Raw genomic sequence first — 20,035 nt, 5'->3', positions numbered from 1 at the left:
GGATTCTTTTTTTTACTACATTTTTATATCGTGCATTTACGTTTTGCTTTTGGTTTTCCTATTGTAATTTAATGGTGTTGCTATATCCAACAGTATATAACTTAAAGCCATAATAATAAAAGAGGGGCGTGTGTTTATGTCTTCAAAAGGCGGTTATTCCACACGAGAAGCCAAAATGAGCTTCCTTTGCCTGCATGCTTTTCCTTATTTAGGTTTTGCATTTTTCTCTTCTTCTTTTTCTCCACACCTCCAGCCGGGACCATCTGTATCAAAAGTTCCAAGTACTCAGATGACTTTGGTAAGTCTGTAGAAACATATATTACAGAAGATACAACTTTTGTTATTTACCCCCTTGACAGCCTTTTAGTGCATGCGGATGAGTTGATGAAGAGGAGTTTAAAACTGTTTGGCTTTGTGGATTAAACACAGGGCGCAATGTCCTGCTTGAAATGTCCTTTGTCACAGACTGCAGATGAGGAAGGGAGGTGGGGAATCACAATTTTGTATACTGCCCTAGGTAAAATAAATAAAAGCCTTCAGCAAAAACCAAAGGCTCACATTTCCATCCCCTCACATGAATTTCAAATTCTCACCATTTAGATAACACGACGTCGGGTGTGGGAAAGCTTTGGCCCTCTAGACATTGCTGAACATATCTGAACTCTCTGCATCTCTAGCTGTTGTCCATGCTTGCTTGGGCTGGTGGAGTTGGAGTTCAGCAACATCTAGGGGGCTAAAGCTTCCTGACACCTGCACTAAGGGCCCACCCACCCTTATGGGTTGGGAAGCCCTTGCACCTCCTTTAGTTCCCTCTCTGCCATGTGGCACTCTCCTCCAATGACCGCTGTCCTCCATTTTCATTCTGGGAGTGTGGCAGGGGTGGGACCAGAGAGGTGAGGGGACTGGATCCTAAGCTTGTTCCGCTCAGGCACATGATCGAGCAACCTGGCCTAGACCACTGTTTTCAAGGCTTAGTTTTCCCTTTGCCAGGCTTTAGGGAACTGGGTTTGGGTCTGGTGTAACATTACACTGGATTAAGTTTCGCCAGCTTGGCTTTTGCCAGCTTCTTGTGCATAGGATTGCTCCCTTAGTCAGTGTGAATTCTGTTCTATGCCACAGGCACTGGGATGAGGGGGTAGAATGGACTGTCTCGCTTCAGACACAGGCGGGCAGCCACATATCCCACAATGTAACAAACAAGAAAAACAACAACCACCCTGCAAGTAGAAAACTGCTTCATTGGGAGCAGCTTGGCTGCACTTTTTCTCCCTGCTATGCTTGTTCTTTACTTACATGGAGACACAATGCTCCCCATGTCTTGATTTGTTTTCAAAGGCATACTGAGAGTTGGGGAAGCAACCAGGTGCTATTGGACTGCAAATCCCATTCCACCCCTAACCACTGGGCACACCAGCAGGGGCTGATGGGAGTGGAAGTCCAACACGAATCAGTATGGCATAGTGGTTCAGGTGTTGGCCTGGGACAGGTGTGAGGAATCTTGGCCCTCCAGATGTTGCTGAACTACAATTCCCATCAGCCCTGGCAAGCCTGGCCTGGCCTAGTTTCAGACTATCATAAGATCAAACAAGTTTTTGGTGGGAAACAGCTGCTTTTAGAGATTTTTCAAAACATGTGTTTCCCCTAGCTCCGGGAACACAATGGGGGCTGGTTACTTTGGGTCAAAGGAGCACTGCTCCAACTTCAATATGCCCCCTTCTGCCTGCCTTTTTATTTACAACCAGCCCAGGGTGGGGTGGCAGCACTGCCTGTTAGCTTCCTCCTCAGCCTAAGTGTCACCCTTGGAGAAATCAGCATGGAGGGGCGGGGGCGGGGACTAGAATCAGTTGGCTCTGCCTATCATTGGCTCTGGCCCTACCTACCACCCTGTCAGTTCCAAAGGGCACCAGCCAATACCGCAACAATCTTATTGAGTTGTAGTGCAAGGGATGGTCTCCGTATCTTATTGAGTTGTAGTGCAAGGGATGGTCTCTGCATGAAAAGAGCATTTGGAAGCCTCTGATCTTTGACCGCCCTGCGTCTTTGATGGCCTCTGGTGGCCACAGGAACTAGATTTTATTGGGTGTGGGGGGTAAGAAAGTGCAGGGAGGGGTGCAAATGCAATCAGATGTATTTAACAGAATCCAGGGAGCCTCTGGAGCTTCAGCCCCGTTCCAGCCCAACCCTCAGTGCTGCACATTAGGAGCCAGGAAGAACCATTGTTGGAAGGGACCCCAAAGGTCATCCAACCCCCTGTGATGCAAAGAGTTTTATTGCTGCCTGTGCACATTCTTACTGGTGTTTTGCATTTTCTTCCTTGTTTCTCCGTCCCCCAGCCACCAAGCTCTGAGGACAGCAGCCGCAAGCCACCACAAGGCTCTGAGGACAGCAGCAGCAAGCCTCAGGATAGCTTGGTAAGAATGTAAAGCCAAACACTGCAAAATGAAACAACATTGCTCAGCAATCCCCTATGCAGCCTTTCACAGTGGATGCACATCTCTCTCGTCAAATTTAGCAAAGGAGAAAGATAGGAGATAGAATAATTTTTTTTTAAAAAAAAAAGTACAGGGAAAAGTATAATAACAACACCCACAGTCAGCTCGCATTGAGAATGCAGTGGCGACCAGTACTTCCAGCTAAAATTGGAATTAAAAATTGTTATAAGCCTTCCAGATGTCCAGAGAGGAACCCACGTGAAATTGGTGTTTACAAAAATATATTCAAATGTAGCAAGGGCAGTGAGGTCCTCAGACCATTGCCTAATGGATGGCAGGCATTTATCCTTCCAGGCTCAAAATTTAAGTCTCCTGGCAACCACAAGACCTCACCACATTCACTTTTGCTGTCTTGCTGTTTATCCTCACACAACAGGAATATGGTTAAAAAGAACACGGTCATCCTCCAAATGCCAAAGGTTTGGCCAGTGTAAGATTTATATGGACAATAGCTTCAGACCAAAAATAATATATCACTCGACATGCCTTGATGAGGCCTTGTCAGCGCTGAACTTCCAGCACCTCTCTGCACAAGAAAATGCCTTCCTATACAAATGTTGTGAAGTCCAAGCGACCAGAAAGAACCATTTTTGCCTGTTCAGTCTCTGTTTCATAGCTAGAGAAGCCACAAAGCTCACCAGGTGACTTCCAGCCCATTGCTGTATCTCAGCCTAAGCTGCCTCACAGGGGTCTTGTGGGGATAACCTGAAAATTCAGAGAGCCATGAACACCACCTATAGCTTCTTGGATGAAAAGTGGGATATCAACGTAACAAATGTAAAACATAAATAAATATAATTATAATCAATCAACCCATGCCACTCGTCCCCAATTCAGAATGGGACCACAGCAGAACGCAAAGGGTTAAAAATGTCCAGAAATATAACTTTAGTTTTTATACTGGCAGCATCTCAGAATTCTGTTTTTTGTTTTTTTTAATTATGGGATTATTGTTGCCATTTGTAGGTGTTTGTTTTTCATGCTGATACTGTATTATTTAATTTTGTGCTCTATTTTATTTTTTAAACTGAATTGGACATAGAATCATAGAATTCTAGAGTTGGAAGGGATAATGAGGGTCATCTAGTCCAACCCTCTGCAATGCAGGAATCCTTTGCTCAACAAGGGGCTCGAACCTGCCTCTCTCAGATTAAGAGGACTAAGTTAGTACGTGACTAATGAATGTAAAGAATAGATCCATTTTTAAAATGAAAGCCCCACCACCACATGGCCTGGGGTCCAGCTGGTGGGGAGGAGGAACATCTACAATTCTACATTGTTTGTGACTAGTGTTAAGCTTTCTACTCAACTGGCAAGGTCAGGGAGCTGTCCAGTGAGCCACTGATCAATAGGTTTCAGATAGCAATGGAGCTGTCCAGCACAGCAAGATAAGATGCTGCATCAGCAGTGGTTAGACCCCCAACTAAGCAGCCCTACAGCTAGCTCTGCTGTTCCATCCCTAGTCTTGTGGCCAGAATGAGAAAAGGCTGCCTAAATCCATCTGACATCAGGACCCATTAAAAGCAGATGAGAGCAGGAATATCTGAGATAAACTAAGGTTACCAGATTTCTCTCCCCCCCTCCAATGAATCTAGGGACACTTTTCAACTTCAATAGGAATGATAGGATTTCAGGGGACTGATTTGTAAATCCAGGTATTGTCCCCAGGAAACGGGGACATCTGGTAACCTTAAGATAAATGCTTTGACCCATGGACACTTTCCCAGTCGTATAGGGAAGTCCAAAGGCTGCCTCCTTGGTTCGGAGAGGCATTGACTGGCTTAAAGAAGGACTGGGGGACCTGTGCTTCTCCAGATGTTGTTGGACTCCAACTCCCATCAGCCCCAGCAAGCATGGGCAGTGGTGAGGCATGATGGGAGTTATAGTCCAGCATCTGGATGGCCGCATCCCTGGCTTAAGTATGGAGGTGTAGATTGGAGGCAGGGCAGTGGGTTCCTGATAAAGCTATCCTAGGCACGTCTCCTCAGAAATCAGTCCTATTGAGTTCAGTGGGGTTGGAAACCTGTGGCCTTCCATTGGAAAACAGGAAGAACAGTGGTAACTGCCTTATACTGTCAGGCCAGTGGTTCATCTAGCTAGCTCATTATAGCTGACACTGACTGGCAGTCGCTCTTCAGGGTTTCACATGGGGAACTGTCCCAAGTCTACCTCGAGATGATGAGGATCGAACCCTGAACTTTCTGCATGCAAGGCAGATGTTCTACCACAGAGCCACAACCCTTCCTCTATTATCCCCCAGATGCTCTTGGACTCCCGTTCCATCAGCCTCAGCCAAAACATCCAATGGTCAAGGATGATAGGCGCTGTAGTCCATCAACATCTGGAAGGCCACACTTTCCTGTCCCTGCAGCAGAGGAATACAACCAGAAGAAGCTGTTTCTCATACTTTTAGGGGAAGGCAGGTTCTAGGATCCAACAAGAGCTGTGCGGGGGAGGGGGGATGTCCCTGGATAAAACAAGGACACAAATACCAATTGCTATATTTGACAGAACACAAGAAGCCTCTGTAGCTTCAGCTGAGCATGAAGAGACGGAAATGGTTTCATTCATTCATATAGCTCAATAACACACTGAATTAAAGCTAAAGAGAAAAGCAATGCAATTATCGTACATGAAAACACACACACACAAAGACACAAATTTGGGTTGTTTCATTCACTATTCCTGGGAATGATACTAAGTGTTGATATTGGATATTTTTGTGTTGTGAATGGCCCTGGGATCTACGGATGAAGGGTGGTATACAAATTTAAGAAATAATAATACGAAATAATGTTGGAGGGTAGCAAGGTGTCCTTCAGAAAATAAAGATTTGCTTTGGTTATAGATATCAGGAAGTCGCTGTCAGGCTCTTATGATATTCTGACTTAAAACTGAAAAGTTACTAAGAATTGCAAAGAGTAGAGCACCTCACGGCAGGCATTTGAACATTGTTAGCACCATTTATATACAGGCATTCCCAACTTATATGCATTCAACTTGTGCACATTCAGCTTTATGCACCTGGGGGGGGGGGGGGCAGAACAGGGATGGGCATCCAGGAAATTTGTTTGTTCAATCCCACTTGCTGTTGAACCCGGTGGAGTTTTGACTATACACAGTTTCACATTTACCTGAGAACATAACCCCTGCAAAAGTGGGGAGATTGTATTATGATAATTTTTACAGTGCAATTGAAAATGAATCTCTTGCTGTTTGTCTTTTAGTATCCCTTAATTTCAGTTGATTTTTCAGCAATAGCTACAGACCAGAATTGACAAACCCACACAAACCCTTATTTATCCCTTTAAAATATTTCTGTTTTCTTACCATAACCATCCTGACAGAGTTAATAATGAATATAAAACCAATGCTTTATCCAAACTCTGTTCATTTGGCTCATCCTACATCCCCAGTAATGCTAACAATGGGTTTGGTATCAATTCCTGTTTGTTGTTAATTTCCATGAACACCACCTCCTAAAAAGAAAGGGTTTCACGTATTCTGCCTCCCTCCCCCCCCATTTAACCTTTTCTTCTTTACTTCTTCACACCATAGGCTGTCAGGCCAGGACACAGGGCTCGCAAGCGTCGGGAAAGCATAGTAAGACTTGATAGACATATGTATTTCAGATGTATATTTTTATATTTACAGAATTATTTTTATGTTATTTATATTGCTGCACACCATGATGTTATATTGTATGAATTGGCAGTATATAAATTATTTTATAAATAAATTCCCTGCAGGGTTGCTGTGCGAATTGTCTGTTAAAGAAAGAATGAAACAAACAAAAACAGAGTCCTGTGCCACTTTAAAGATTAATGAATTAGGCATAAGCTTTCATGGACTAAAGTCCACTTCATCAGATGTTCTCTGCTGGCAGCTATATATATATATGTTGGGAGGCTGGGGTATAGAGAAAGAAAAAGGTTAACAGTGGATTCAAACGGCAGTAGAATGTAGAAAGTACAGATTGTGACAATTGAAAGCTCAATCTTCTGCAAAATAAGCACTGTGATCAATTGGTGATACAGTTATCCTAGCGTTGGAAGGACAATAAAAATAGTACTGGGAGTGGAAACCATGGTCTATATTGATGCCCAGATGAATATAATCAAACTGTATTTGCAACTCATGCTGGAGTCCGCCCTTTGAAATAGCTCGGTAGGTGAATGGCAGCAGTTTTATTCTTTTTTTTTAATGAATGTTTATTAGCATTTTCAAAAACCACACAAAAACAAAAATAAACAAAAAGTAACAAAAATACAAAAATCCAAAACTTAAAAACAATTAAAAACACATAAAATTTCAATTACTTATTTTCTTTTAACTTATTTCTCAGACCTCCTCACACCTCCCCTTTTTGTATTCCAATTTAAATTATCAGCTCAGCAAGTCCTTAACTTATTTCTCTACTTTAACTTAATAATTTATTCTAACATGTTGTTATTTTACTTTTCTTCTTTCTTCCATTTCCTCAATTTATTTTTGCAAACCTTATTTGCATTTAATTTAAACCATTTTAAAAACCAGTTTTGACTTATCCAAACTTAAACATCAATACTTATACCTCATTATTCATTCTTAAATATTTTCCTAAAGTCAACCAAAATTTCCCTTCCACGACTTTCCCAGTTTCCATACAAATAGCAGAACAAAATATAAACAGAACAAGTTATAATTATATACCCTTTGGATTCCCAGACTCCACCCACCCTTTTCCCGGTTTCAGTCCCCAAGGCAGCAGTTTTATTCTTAGTCATATTTTGTCTTCTTCGTTTCTTCACCACCACCATCCCCAGCTGGGAGTAATGACAACAGGATAGACTTTCTGGTGCATCTGGAGGCAAGATGATGGTTTGGGGGGGGGGGCATGCCAGGTCTGTAGCCCACATGGGGTTGTGTCCAATGTTAGTCCTACTCAGAGCAGAGCCACTACTAACACAAAGAACATGAAAGAACACGGCTAACTTTGGTCCGATAGATAGATAGATAAATAGATAGGTAGGTAAGTCTATTCTGTATGGAACTTCACTGGATACGACTCTCAGGCCTGATCTCCAATAGCTGGGGAAGCAGCTACTGCTGCTGTCCCCAGCTTCTGCATCCTGTAGTGGTTGCCTTGGTCACTTTGCCTAACAGTAGGGCTGGCCCCAGTTGTAACCCTGCTGTGAAAAAGGCAAATTCCATACTGGGGATCTTTAGCAGAGAAACTGAGAATAGAACTGCTGGCATCATAATGCCGTTGTACAAATCTGTGGTGCAAACATATTTGGAATACTGTGTACAGTTCCGGTCGCCTTACCTCAAAAAGGATATTGTAGAGTTACAGAGATGGAAAAGCTTCAGAAAAAGGAAGCCCAAAGGATCAACTCCCCTATGGAGAAAGGTTGCCATGTTTGGGACTTTTGCTTTAGAGAAAAGGCTAATAATAATAATAATAATAATAATAATAATAATAATAATAATATACTTTTTGTACCCTACCCACATCTGACTGGGTTTCCCCAGCCACTCTGGGTGGTTTTCTAACAGAGCATAACAAAAGCACAACAAAGCAAAACACTACACCTTAAAAGAGGTGACATGATAGAAGTTTTTTTTAATAATTAGGCACGGCATAGAGAAGGTAGATAGAGAAAAGTTGTTCTCCCTCTCTCATGACGCTAGAACTCACTGACACCCAGGGAGGCTGAATGTAGGAAGATTCAGCACTTTCATGCAGTGCATAGTTCAATTATGGAACATGCTCCTGCAAGAGGCAGTGATGGCAACCCGCCTGGGTGGCTTCAAAAGAGGGATAGGCAAATTCATGAAGGCTGTCGATGGCTACGAGCCATGTTGGCTATGCTTCTGAATACCAGTTGCTGGAGACAGTGGCCTTGTGCTTGTGGGTTTCCCATGGGCACCTGGGCAGCTGCTAGGAAATGAGGAGGCTGGAATAAATGGGCCAATGGCCTGATCCAGCAGGCTCTTCTTACTTTCTTGCTTTTTCCTTTAGGAGACTTTCTCTTGATCATTTTGGTTGCCCTTTTCTGCATCCTTTACAGTATCCTTTTTGAGGCCTTTTTTAGAGATCTATGAGCCTGGGCACGCACCCCAGGTTATTAAAAGTTTCCAAACTAACCACACATTTTTATTTTAATACCAGAAACCCCCTGAAAAACCAGGAGAGTGAGGAGAGACAAATGCGCAATCAGGACTACAGAGACTTGCATATCATGGGAAAACAGCATCCAAGCAGAGAATGCAAAAAGCAGGAGTCAAGTGGAGGGAGAGGCTTCTGAGTGGAGGCTGCATCTGAAGAAGTGTCAAAAGGGGAAGGGAAGAACAGCTTCAGCACTCATCACCCGGAGAAGGAGCTATCAGCATACGTACCAACCTCCAGTGATATCCCTACTGTTAGAGCATCATTCCTTGGACGTGGGCCACAAAGGAACTTCTCTTTGTATATATATGATCCTCAGTGTATTCACGCTTTGCTTCAAATTTCCGGCCCTTTCCATGTTGGCATTGAGTAGGAATTATGCCCAGGTAGTGCCAGTTTGGAGGACATGCCCCTGGCAGCAGCACAGATCATGGCATAGCATTGGGTTGCTTGAATTGTGGACAAGTCCAAGAACAACATACACAGCTTGGCTCTGGCCCAACAAGAAAGAACCCAGGACACGTTCCTTAGCCAGGTTCTGGGTCATCTTTTCTGCTACATACAGAGATGCTAGCGGGTCTTTTCAGTAAGACCTTTTGATTCCAAGCTCTTCTCTTCCAAAGCCTCAAGATGTTTGTTATGCTCTCGGCCCTGCATTTTCCAATGCCTCCTAGGATCGCGTCACATGCAGAGGAATAAGGAAAGCTCACTTGCTGCTTTGCATTCTCTGGATTTGGGGATGCCGCCTAGTTCAGTTGCCCTTTAAAATGAACTTTGCCCCAAAGAACTTTGTGAATGTCACAAAATAGATGGGGGGGGGATAGATGCAGTATGTTAATCAACTTTCAGAATTGTGCTGGCTTCAGAGTCGCAATAGAACAATAAAATACTGAATTGAGTATTAGAGCCTTTATGTTTATGAAAAATTGCTGCTTATGCACCAATGTGTGTGACTGGATCCTGGCCTGTATATTTCAAATGGAGGTATTATAATAAGTTTTTTAATTGTACAGTAAACTATCACAGGATAACATGTTATGCAGAGTGGTATACAAATACTTCGAATACGATTTCTACTACTGCTACTACTAATTAAAACAGAGTTTCCCAAACTTTGGCTCTTCTGGATCCTCCAGAAAACCTATTTATTGAGCATTCATGGCAGAACATTTCCCCCCTACTTACTGTAAAAGGGAACTGGCAGAACTTCAGCCAGGCAACATTACAGTAGCAAAAATAAGCAGAAACTAGAATGAGAGCAAAGGTTCATTTCTTGCCTGCTGGTCTGCAGAGCAATTAAAGAGCTACAGTTTTAAAGACATGCATAGACATGAAAAGAGGAAAACAGCGCCTTTGAAGTCCACAGTGCAAAGAGCAGCTTTGAGGGAGGGCTTTTTGGCAGGAGGAGTGGGGGAGAAAGTTAAGTTCCCTTTCCCTGCCTGCTGTGATCCCGATATTCCTCAGCACCTCCCCTTTCCAACAGCTGCTATTTGCATTTTTGAAAGGGGGGAGAGACCTTGCACATTACATGCAAAAAGAGATATTCACCTCCTGTCTAGTATGGCCCTCAGTGTCCCTTGTGGAAAATCCTTATTCAGAGCAGCACAAAGAATAGGGAACATGATTGTTGCAACCAGCAGAGGGCAGTGGTGCCATTTGAGTCTTGCTTACAAGCAGTCCAGGGGGTGGCAGCGTCTGTCAGCATCCTCAGTCTCAAGAGTGTTGTCCTGGTATATCTTAGCAGGGAGGAGGATGGGGACCAAACTGGACTTTGTTTGCTCTGCCCATCAGGGGCTCTGCATCCAGCTATGGTGGTCTTCCTGCCAGCCAGCCACCACCACCACTTGGCATTCAGGAGTGCAGCTGCAGAGATGGATAACCTGGAGCCTGCCAGATGTTGATGGACTCCAACTCCCATCATCCCTGGACCTTGACTGATGGCCACACTGGCTGGCACTGATGGGAGTTGGAGTCCACCAACATCTGGAGGGCTGCACGTTCCCCACCCGTCTTTGGTAGCCCACCCACTCAACTTTCCTCAAAATGAGACGTATTGTGGCGTAAATGTATCAGGATAGATCAACCACAAAGTCAAACCCCACTTCCCCATATTGACAAATGGAAGATGAGTCCCTATAGATGAGCTTCAAGAGGTGCAGGGGCTCACATCAGAAGTGGGATTGGGGGGCAACATAGGCATCTGTCAGATAATGAGACAAACCACTGGGCCCTGGCTTAGTGGGCTATACACGGGCTGGCAGCAGCTCTCCGGTATTTCAGACAGGGAGTCACTGGAGATGGCAGGGATTGTTCCTGGGACCTTCTGCACGCAAAGCAGATGAGGTACGGGAGGAACATCGATAACCCTGCTTTCCAAGCCCATTTATGAGCGTGCACCCCCTCGCCATGGGCCTCTCCTTTGTTCAGGCGGTCCAGCGCGCCTCTCTTCCCCGGTCACCTTGCGGGTTTCGAGGGGCTCGCGGGGGAAGCGGACAGACGGAAGGCCTGCCCCCCAAATTCGCAACAGGTAAGATGCGCCTGCCTCCCAGGGAGCCCGGCACTGGGGATCGCCCCTGCCAAAGCCTCCGCCGGCCGCTTTAAGCGAGAGCAAGCAAGGCGTGCAAAGGGAGACCATCCCAGGGTCAATATTTGCATAGCCACGCCCACGCGCCGTGAAGGGCGGGGGGAGCCGGAGCCGGCGGCTGGCTGGAGGCTCTCGGGGAGCGCGGGCCGCCACGCGCTTCCCCTTTAAGAGCAGAACCTCCGGTCTCGCCCCTCGCCTGGCAAAATGTATCAAATCCGGTGGGCGGGGACGGGCTGGCGCGGCGCGGGCCAATGGGAGCGCGGGGTTTTCCGCGGGAGATCCGAATTTCGCGGCACGTAGTTTGGCGCTTAAAAAAAAAAAAGCGAGAGAAGGAGGAACGGAAAGAGAAAGGGCTGGGCAGCCATCGGGTGCGCTCTTGCCCCAATCCAGATCCATCCTTGCCCCAGGCGGCCCTGGCAGCGCCCCGGAACCTGGCAGCGGCCCAGCCGGGAGCCCCAAGGAGCCGAGGGGGCCAGCATTGCAAGTCGGCGGCAGCTCCATGAAAGGCGCCGGGGCCGCGAAAGGATCCAGGGCCCGGACTGGCTGCTTGAGCCCGGCCAGGATGCTTCTGCCGAGCCCCTCCGCCGGCCCTGGGATCTAGGCACGGGGAGCCGGAGCGGGGGGCAGCCGGGGAGAGAAATCTTCCGGCTGGTGTTTTGCAGAAAGAAAGAAAGAGCAGAAAGAAAAAGCACCCGAGCTTTTGTTCCCCCGATTCTCCGGCTGCGATTTTTTTCCCCCAGCCACAAAAGCTGCTTTCTTTGCTGGGGGAGGGGATGCGCAAAGCTGATCTGTAACCTTGCAAAGTCTCTCCAAAAATCCTTTATTTTATGTTTCTGGAAAGAGGGCTAGTGCAAAGTTGGTTTGTCTTTTTTTTTATTCTCCGCGCTAAGCGTGCATCATTTATTTATTTATTTTTGAAGCGGAGAGCTTGGGGTCATTCATCGGTTTGGAGGAGGAGGAAGTGGGGGGGGGGAAGCCTGCTTGGCCGCCCTATGGCTCGCTCCCCTAGCAAAGAAAGGCTCTGGAAACAGACTTTGATGAAAAGAGAGAAATTGGGGTCTGCGTGAGCCATTCCTCCAATACCAAAAGTCAATATTGCAAGCTGTTTCTTCCAGGCTTCTTTTTCTTTGAAGGATGAATTTGTGATTTATTTTTTTTATGTTGCATTGGGGCTTGACCCCTGGGAAGCAAGCCAATGGCAGTTTTTTAAATGGCTAAGAGTACATTTTCCAAGTTACCTCTCAGGATCTCTCAAAATAAGAACAGTTATTGCCACCATCACTTGTTTTTGAAGCTCTGCTTGTTCCTTTGTGGCCTTTTGGAGAGGGCTCAGCCATGTTGAGAATCCCCAAAGTTGGGCCTCCTGCCCCTGGACGGGCCCCCTCTGCTCTCGGACCCCCCCAGCAGCAAAAGAAAGTCATGCCTGTGATCACCTCTGCAGAACTGGTGGTCTCCAACCTCAGCAGCCCCCAGATGCGAACTCTTCCAGCTACCTATTTCACTCAGGTCTACCCTCAGACTGCTGTGGTTGCCCCATTGCCTAGGGGCAGCTGCCTTTATGCCACCCCCCATGGACCCGAGATCAAAACCATGCGATCCGCTTCCACTGGAAAACTGCCGGTAATACCGCTTTCCTTTTTCTCTTACTTTTCCTTTCTGTTTCTTTACCAGTGCGTTGGCTTTTGACACCACTGTTGCACCTTTATATGGATGCAACAATGTGGGTAGGGTTGGGGGGATGGTGGTTGGCACTGGGTTGCACCTGGCTGTGCAGACCCAAGGAACAAGGTGTACTTCTGCCAATATCTCCAAAGCCAAGGCTACTTTATGAAAACCTCAATTGCTGGGTGGGCTTTGTGGGGTTATGTTGTATGGGGGCGTGCAGGTGGAGGTGTCCTTTGGGCTAAAGCCCAAAGATTCGTGAATCTCAATACAGTACATTGTGGCTCATGCCATTTCTTAACTTCCCTGTACTTTGCCCTACAACACTTCTCCTTTTTGTTATTGCAGAAATCTTAACGCTGCTACGTCATGCAAAATGCCATCTGTGACACTAAAAAGATAGGGGAAGCATCTTTAAAAACAAGATGCTAGGGAGAAGAATTTCATGTTGCAAAATTCCTCTCCTGCATTGACATGGCAGTTTGATACATTTCATCACTATTTCAGCCGAGTTGAGCCAGGCCTCAGTGAATCAGTTCCAGCAGCCTTAATCGTTCCCCCCTTTTCCTTTGATCAAAGCCTTGTCTCTTCTGTCACTCACTCTCTGGAAGGGTTCTGATTTTGACAGAACTTTTACCTGATTCGATAGCCTCCGGTGCATGAATCTAAAGAACCATGCCTAAGTTTGATGCCTCCTCTGGCAAAGGAATCATAGTAAACTGGACCACTGGCCCATCTAGCTTAGGATCGGCTGGCAGGGACATTTCCCAACCCTACCTAGATAGCCAGGGATAGAATGTGGGACCTTCTCCATAAAAGCCAGATGCTCTTCACCAAGCTGATCCCGAAAGGGGAAAAACAGTTATAAGGAATTAAGGAATAGTCTAAAGGCCCACCTAGTCCAGCATCTTCTTTTCACAGTGGTCAACCAGGTGTCTTTGCGAAGCACGCAGGCAGGAACTGAGCGCCACATCTCTGCTTTCTTCACTTCTGATTCTCAGCAGCTGGTATTAAGAGGTGTGCTACCTCTGGCATTGGAGGTAGTGCGCAATCATTGTCACCATTTAAATAGGGGATGTTCAACCATGCAGGAGTCTTGCGCTTGGCGCAGTGAACGATGAGGATGTTCTTTAAGAAAAAAATAGTTGTTGTGTCAGTGCGTTTTTGTGAGCTGGGGATTGTGCCCTCTGGCCAAGTTTTTCCGCACTTCTGGTGTGCGCTGCTTTTGTGTGGGTGTGAATTGAAATCGGAAGCACTCTGGTCCCAAGACAGTGCTGGACGGAACCACCCAGCATTGCCAGATGGATCCTGAGGACCCACAGGTGCTTAAGCCAGGTTGTTTCCCTTGTCTTTGCTTTTCCAAGGGACCTGGGAGTTGGGTCTAGCAAAATTAATCTGAACCTTGAGAAGCTCGTAGAGCAGAAAGAGGAAGTGGGGAAAATGTTGCGCTTCCAGCTTCCTCCTTCAGCTCTACTTTCTGGTCAAGAGAGAAAAAGGTAAGCAGCCTCTGCCCGATGACTGAGAGGGCAGTGGGATGAGGGCCTCAGAGAGTTCATGGGCACCATGGAAAAAACTCAAGGGGGACATTGCACCCATGAGCACTGCATTGGCAACTGCTGCTGTAAGAGCAGGTGGGTTAATCCAGGTGAGCAAAGCATTCATCTTAGAAACAGAACACCCACCCAGATCAACCTCTTGGCCTTTGCATGGTAGATCTAATTGCAATCATCCTGAAAGCGGTTGCTGTGAGAGCTGATGTAGTGTTGTGGCTTTGACTTGGGTTCATGGACCCCAGTTTCAGTCTTGTCTCTGCCATGAGTTCAGTAGGTGAACATATGAGCCTTGCTGTGTTTGGTTAAAGCAGCTTTGGCCAGCCTGGTGCCCTCCAGATGTTTTGGACTACAACTGCCATCAGCTCTGACTGTTGGCTGTGGGACTGATGGGAATTGCAATAGAAAAAGCCTGGAGGACACCAGGTTGGACTAAGAGATGATTTCATGGGTCATGGTGTTCCTTAACTCCTTCAGTTCATCACTAGCCATTTCCCACAACACACAATGAAAAAAATAAGACTAGCTCTGCCGGCTCAAACCAAATGCCCATTCAGTCCAACATCTTGTTCTCCACAGCAGCCAACCAGATGCCTATGAGAAGCCTACATGCAAGGCATGAGGGCATGAGTGCCACTGTTGTTCTCCAACTGGTATTCAGAAGCAATGTTCTTCCAATTCTTGAAGCAACATAGAGCCATTGGGACTAGTATCCACTGATGGCCTCATCCTTCATGAAATTGTCTGGCTTTCTTTTCTAAATGGGAATCCGTCGCACATCTTGTAATAGCAAATTGCGTTGCATGACTTCAAAGAAGTACTTCCCACCATCGAGCTTCATTGGATGAGCCCAAGTTCTAGCCAGTATTATTCCCATTTGGAATATGGAAGATAATAGTAGCAGCTTGCTTAAAAGCAGCAGTGGAGGCACTGTGCCCCTCCAGATGTTGCTGAACTACAGCTCCCATCATCCCTGGCTATGCTTGGTGGGGATGATGGGAATTGTAGTTCAGTAACAACTGGAGGGCCATAGGTTCCTCACACCTGCTTTAAAGGGCCACTGTAAGGATTTACAACCAGATGGTGCATGTGAAGTTCTCGTGCCTTGATTAAGTATTGTTATTAATCCCTGCATGGCAGTGCTGTCTGGGCCTGTACATTATGTGGGATGGATGAGCCACAGGGTGGGGCATAGCGTGGAGTGATACCCTACATGATGGTTGATAAGGCAAAGGTGTAGAAATGCTCGTCGTTCTGATTTAACCAGTGCTGCTGTTAGTAATTGTATTACCTGTGTTTTCAGGTAGAACTATAACCCCCTGCTTTCCTGCTAGGGACTTGGGGGCGGAAGGGAGCACCAAAACTACTCCTGTACCATTAGTGGTACTTGGCTGGGTCATATACTAGAAGCAAACTGGACGTCTCCATTGGTGGTGCTTCCACACACCTTTCTGTACCTGCCAATTTACAACCTTACACATGTTTACTCAGAAGTGCATCCTGTTGTGTCCGAGGAGACATATTCCCTAGTAAGTGTGTTTTAGGAGTGTGTTCCAGTGCCCTCTGAGTCTCAAGCTGCTGCTCTAAAGCATATTATCTTGTAACACCCCCAATAATTTGTGTGTGGTTTGAGAACATAAGAAGGTTCAGACTAAAGGCCCATCTATCCCAGCCTCCTGTTCTCGCAGTGACCAACCAGATGCCTGTGGGAAGTCCAAAAGTAGATTTACCTTAGTGGCATGTGTGGCACTTGATCATGCAGTCCCATGGTGAGCTTGCAGCCAGCTATTGAAAATCTATCTTTCTAGGAACCTCTTGGTCCCAGGTTGGACTTAGTTGTCTGGTAAGATTCTGGTGCTATAAATCATGCCTCTGAACACCTGTTGTTTGGGAGCACAAATGGGAGAGTGTTGCTGTGCTGGCCTCTACTCAATAATGCACACCAAATGGCAGTGCTCTCCGGGGTCTCTAGGACTGAACTGGAGATATTTTCTGTGCACTGCAGGGCATGAGTTCTACCACAAAGCTGTAGCCTCTGGCCCAAAGGGAAGTTGAGTTGCAACCGAGGTGAGCGGCAAGGCAGAGGCACCTTAAGGGCTTCGGTACCTCTAAGCATCGCATGGAAAAGGGCATTTTGTCAGACATAGCAGCTATCCTCATTGCAGTGCTGTGATGCTTATCCCTGGAACATAGGAAGTTGCTTCATATTGAGTCAGATCGCTGACCCGTCAGTATTGTCCAACAGAAACTTCTCAGGGGTTCTTCCATGGATTTAACCAAGTTAAATCACCTGCTGCCTGTTCATTAGAACTGAAAATGCCTCGGAGTGAACCTGTGGCCTTCTGCATCCAAGGCATTGCTCTAACACTGAGCTATGCCTTCTCTCATTCCTTCCACGGAGCTGTGGCTCTTGTCCCTGCTCTGACATCCCTTGTGCTTCTGTATCTGGAAAGACCAGAAAACTCAACTGGGCTTGTCTGGTAGTTCTCTGCCTCTGGGGTAGAGGTGATGTTGATGTTTCTGCTTGGGGCTATGTCTGCTCCCAGGGAATTTGCAAATTGCACTCCTTCCCTATAGTGCTATGGGGAGGACAGGAGGGCCATAGCTCATTGGTAGAGCACATGACTTGCTTACAGAAGGTCCCGGGTTCAGTTCCAGGCATGTCCAAGTAAGGCTGGGAAAGAGTCCCATCTGAAACTCTGGAGAGCTTCTATCAGTTAGTGGCTGGGTATGCACATCTTGCTAAGCCAAACTATGGCTTGCTGGGACCCTGCTAACTTGCGAAGTGGAGATCACAGCTCCTCTCCAGTACTTTTAGCTCAACATGCGGCACTTAAGCCAATGTTTGGCTCTGCGTGTCGTTTCAACATGGAGTTGTGGTTAAGCTCCCTCCTCCTTAGCCATGACCTGTAACCAGGAACAAACCTTGGCTATAGATTGCGGTTAATCCCCCATTCAGAGGACACAATGAGCCAAACCTTGGTTTAGCTGCCATGCTGAGCTGCAAGGATCTGGGAATGAGCAAAGTGGGTGAAATCGCCTCCTTGGGAGCCAGCATGTTCGCGCTAAACCATGGTTCATCTTAGCATAATGTGTGAGTGTGGATGGTGTGTAGACGGTGCAGAGTGTGGCAGACTGATGGGTTCAAGAATACCTTCCTCAATACAATCTTGCTCTGCTGTTCTGCAACTGTTGATGCTAGGCCTCCATGGCATGCTTGCTGAAAGCTTTGACCAATGCTCCTAATTGGCAGAGAAGCCTGGAGTCATCACCCCCCCCCAACGTTCCCCAAGTCCTGGGAACTATTCCAGCTTCTGCTGTAACCCTCTGTCCTCCCAAGGGCTGAATCGAATTTCAGATTTCTCTATCTCCCCTGCTGAGTGTTTGACGCCTCCTGACAGGTGTGGGCTTTGGGATGAACATCCCCTTGTGGGTCTGTAGCTCTCCCTCTCCCCTCCATACTTTCTAGTTCTTGGAATTCCTAATCTGGCTGAGCAACTAGGACCTTTGTGCTTAACAGGGGCCGAATGCCAGTTTCTCTAAACAGCCTCCGCCTTATGCTAGAATAATATCACCTGCTTTCTCTTTCCTGCTGCGCATCTGTGCCTTGCATTGCTCTCGGAGATGCTTTCCCTCCCCACCCCCTAAAGAGGGAAGGCACCATCTAAACCCCTCCCCACTTTTGTTGCCCAGACTCCTTCTGAAGGCATGTCTCTGTCAGGGGCACCATGTCCCCCGTGTTATCTGCGCAGAACAGGAGCTCTAGTGAAATAGACCTCATAGCTCCTCTTGCATTCGAGGAACAAGATCTTTCCAAACTTAAGTCCTTTATGATTCTATCCTGACTTGCATAGGCATGTCGCTGCACCAATATAGCCTTGTCTTTTACAGCTTGTCTGGTACTTGTTTATATGTGACCATAGGAATTCCATGCAGGTGAGTGAATGGATGATGGATAATGGACACAATGTGCCATCCCTCCTCTGCCAGGCTCCTTGGTTTCTAGGTTGGCTGTAGAAGATGAAAAATCACCATGACCAGCACAGCACAGATATGCAGTGGGTTGGTGAGGAAGAATGGATCATCCCATCCCTTTTCTATTAGTCCACTTGGTAAAAGGCCTCCCCCCCCCCCCCAGCTTCTAAGTCAGGCATCCCCACACTCGGCCCTCCAGCTGTTTTGGGACTACAACTTCCAATCATCCCTAGCTAACAGGACCAGCGGTCAGGGATGATGGGAATTGTAGTCCCAAAACAGCTGGAGGGCCAAGTTTGGGGATTCCTGCTCTAAGTGGCTAGTGGACAACCTTTGGCCCTCCAGATGTTGCTGAACTATAGCCCCCTTCATGCTAATATTAATTTCTAACGCTTGCTCTTAGCCTGGGCATATGACCCATTAAGTTTGTATGTAGACATGTATTGGATTGCACTGTAAATATGCTTGGTAGTTGCATCTGAGAAACTTGTTTAGGAAAGCCACTTCTAATATAAGCTGGTGCGTAATTTTTAAAGTGCAGGTTGGGATAAACTTGCAATTTAGGTCAATGTTGTCTTGGCCATTCGGTTGATTATGGCACAGCAGTTTTCTTCCGGCCTTCACAAGCAGACTGTGGCTATGATTCAACTTCTAAATAAGCTACTCCATTTCTTTTGCTAAGACCAGTTAAGGCTGCTTCATAAGCCCCACCCAGGTACCTGAGCTCACAAAACAGGGGCACTGCACCAGACAAGTCGGATATGCTTGTGTTGGGGTTGGCAAACTAAGGACCGCGGGCCAGATGCAGCCTGCCGGGCTCATTAATCCGGCCCGTGAACCTCGCGGACCCTGCCACCCGCTTGGTCAGCCCCTGCGCTAAACCGGTGCGGCGCAGAGGCCTCACTGCGCAGAGACTGACTTACGTTACGCGGCTTCTGATTGGCTACAGGAAGCTCCTGCAGCCAATTAGAAGCCGCTGACACCTCTGGGTGGGTGGCGATGCTGGCACGACCTCTGCGCCACTGCTGCTTCCTCCTGCTCAGCCGCCTCAGCAGGAAGGAAGGGGTGGCGCCCAGAGGCTGCCAAGTGGGAGGGAGCGGGAAGAGCTGAGCGGGAGGGAGCGGTGGCGGGGCGGAGGCTGCCTCCGCCGCCCAGGCCAGCGGAGACGAGGTGGAGGGGAGGTCCTTTCGGGAGAGGGGGTGCTTTTCGGGGGGAGGTCCGGCCCTTCACAAGTTTGAAATTCGCTCTGACTGAAAGCCCACCCAAACTTTTGCTGCATTGCTTGATGATGCAATCAGACGCAGATGCCTAATGCAGGTTACTTACAGCAGATCAGGTGCCGAAAAGGTGGCAGCAGGGCCCAGTTTTCTTCCAGGGACAAGCAAGAGGTTGTTGAAAAGCCTGGTGTATGGTTTCAAAAAGAAAAGCCATGCTCTTCTTTTTGAAACCATTGCTGTGGTGCAGAGCTCCCAGGAGGTTTCCAGGCACAATTCAAAGAGTTGGTGCTAGCCTGTTGTTGTTTAATCGTGTCCGACTCTTCGTGACCCCCTGGACCAGAGCACGCCAAGCACTCCTGTCTTCCACTGCCTCCCGCAGTTTGGTCAAACTCATGTTGGTAGCT

General features: G+C 47.0%; 2 protein-coding genes across 8 annotated transcripts in view; both read left to right on the top strand.

Annotated features, from left to right (window-relative positions):
• CATSPER4 (cation channel sperm associated 4) overlaps positions 1 to 9,549 on the top strand; it is a 40,950-nt gene extending 31,401 nt beyond the window's left edge. For 4 of the 6 annotated variants that reach the window (XM_083750841.1, XM_083750839.1, XM_083750843.1 and 1 more), the window contains 4 exons: positions 254 to 298; positions 2,334 to 2,411; positions 6,051 to 6,095; positions 8,647 to 9,549. In XM_083750841.1, coding sequence (XP_083606967.1) covers positions 254 to 298; positions 2,334 to 2,411; positions 6,051 to 6,095; positions 8,647 to 8,673 — 195 coding nt within the window. In that variant the 3' untranslated portion in view covers positions 8,674 to 9,549. Of the gene's footprint in view, positions 1 to 253; positions 307 to 2,333; positions 2,412 to 6,050; positions 6,096 to 8,646 lie in introns of all 6 variants that reach the window. The other 2 variants (XM_083750842.1, XM_083750840.1) reach the window with 1 other exon arrangement.
• Positions 9,550 to 11,549: 2,000 nt separating this feature from the next.
• The window catches only part of E2F2 (E2F transcription factor 2), a 41,697-nt gene continuing 33,211 nt past the window's right edge, over positions 11,550 to 20,035 (top strand). For both annotated transcript variants that reach the window (XR_014567136.1, XM_083750886.1), the window contains exon 1: positions 11,550 to 12,847. Coding sequence is in view for 1 of the 2 variants with exons in the window: in XM_083750886.1 (XP_083607012.1) it covers positions 12,563 to 12,847 (285 nt within the window). In the remaining variant the exon portion in view is untranslated. The remainder of the gene's footprint in view (positions 12,848 to 20,035) is intronic.

The sequence above is a fragment of the Podarcis gaigeae genome (genome assembly GCF_964106915.1).
Source record: "Podarcis gaigeae genome assembly, chromosome: 8".
Lineage (NCBI taxonomy): Eukaryota > Metazoa > Chordata > Lepidosauria > Squamata > Lacertidae > Podarcis > Podarcis gaigeae.
This window is presented reverse-complemented; position numbering and strand designations above follow the sequence as displayed.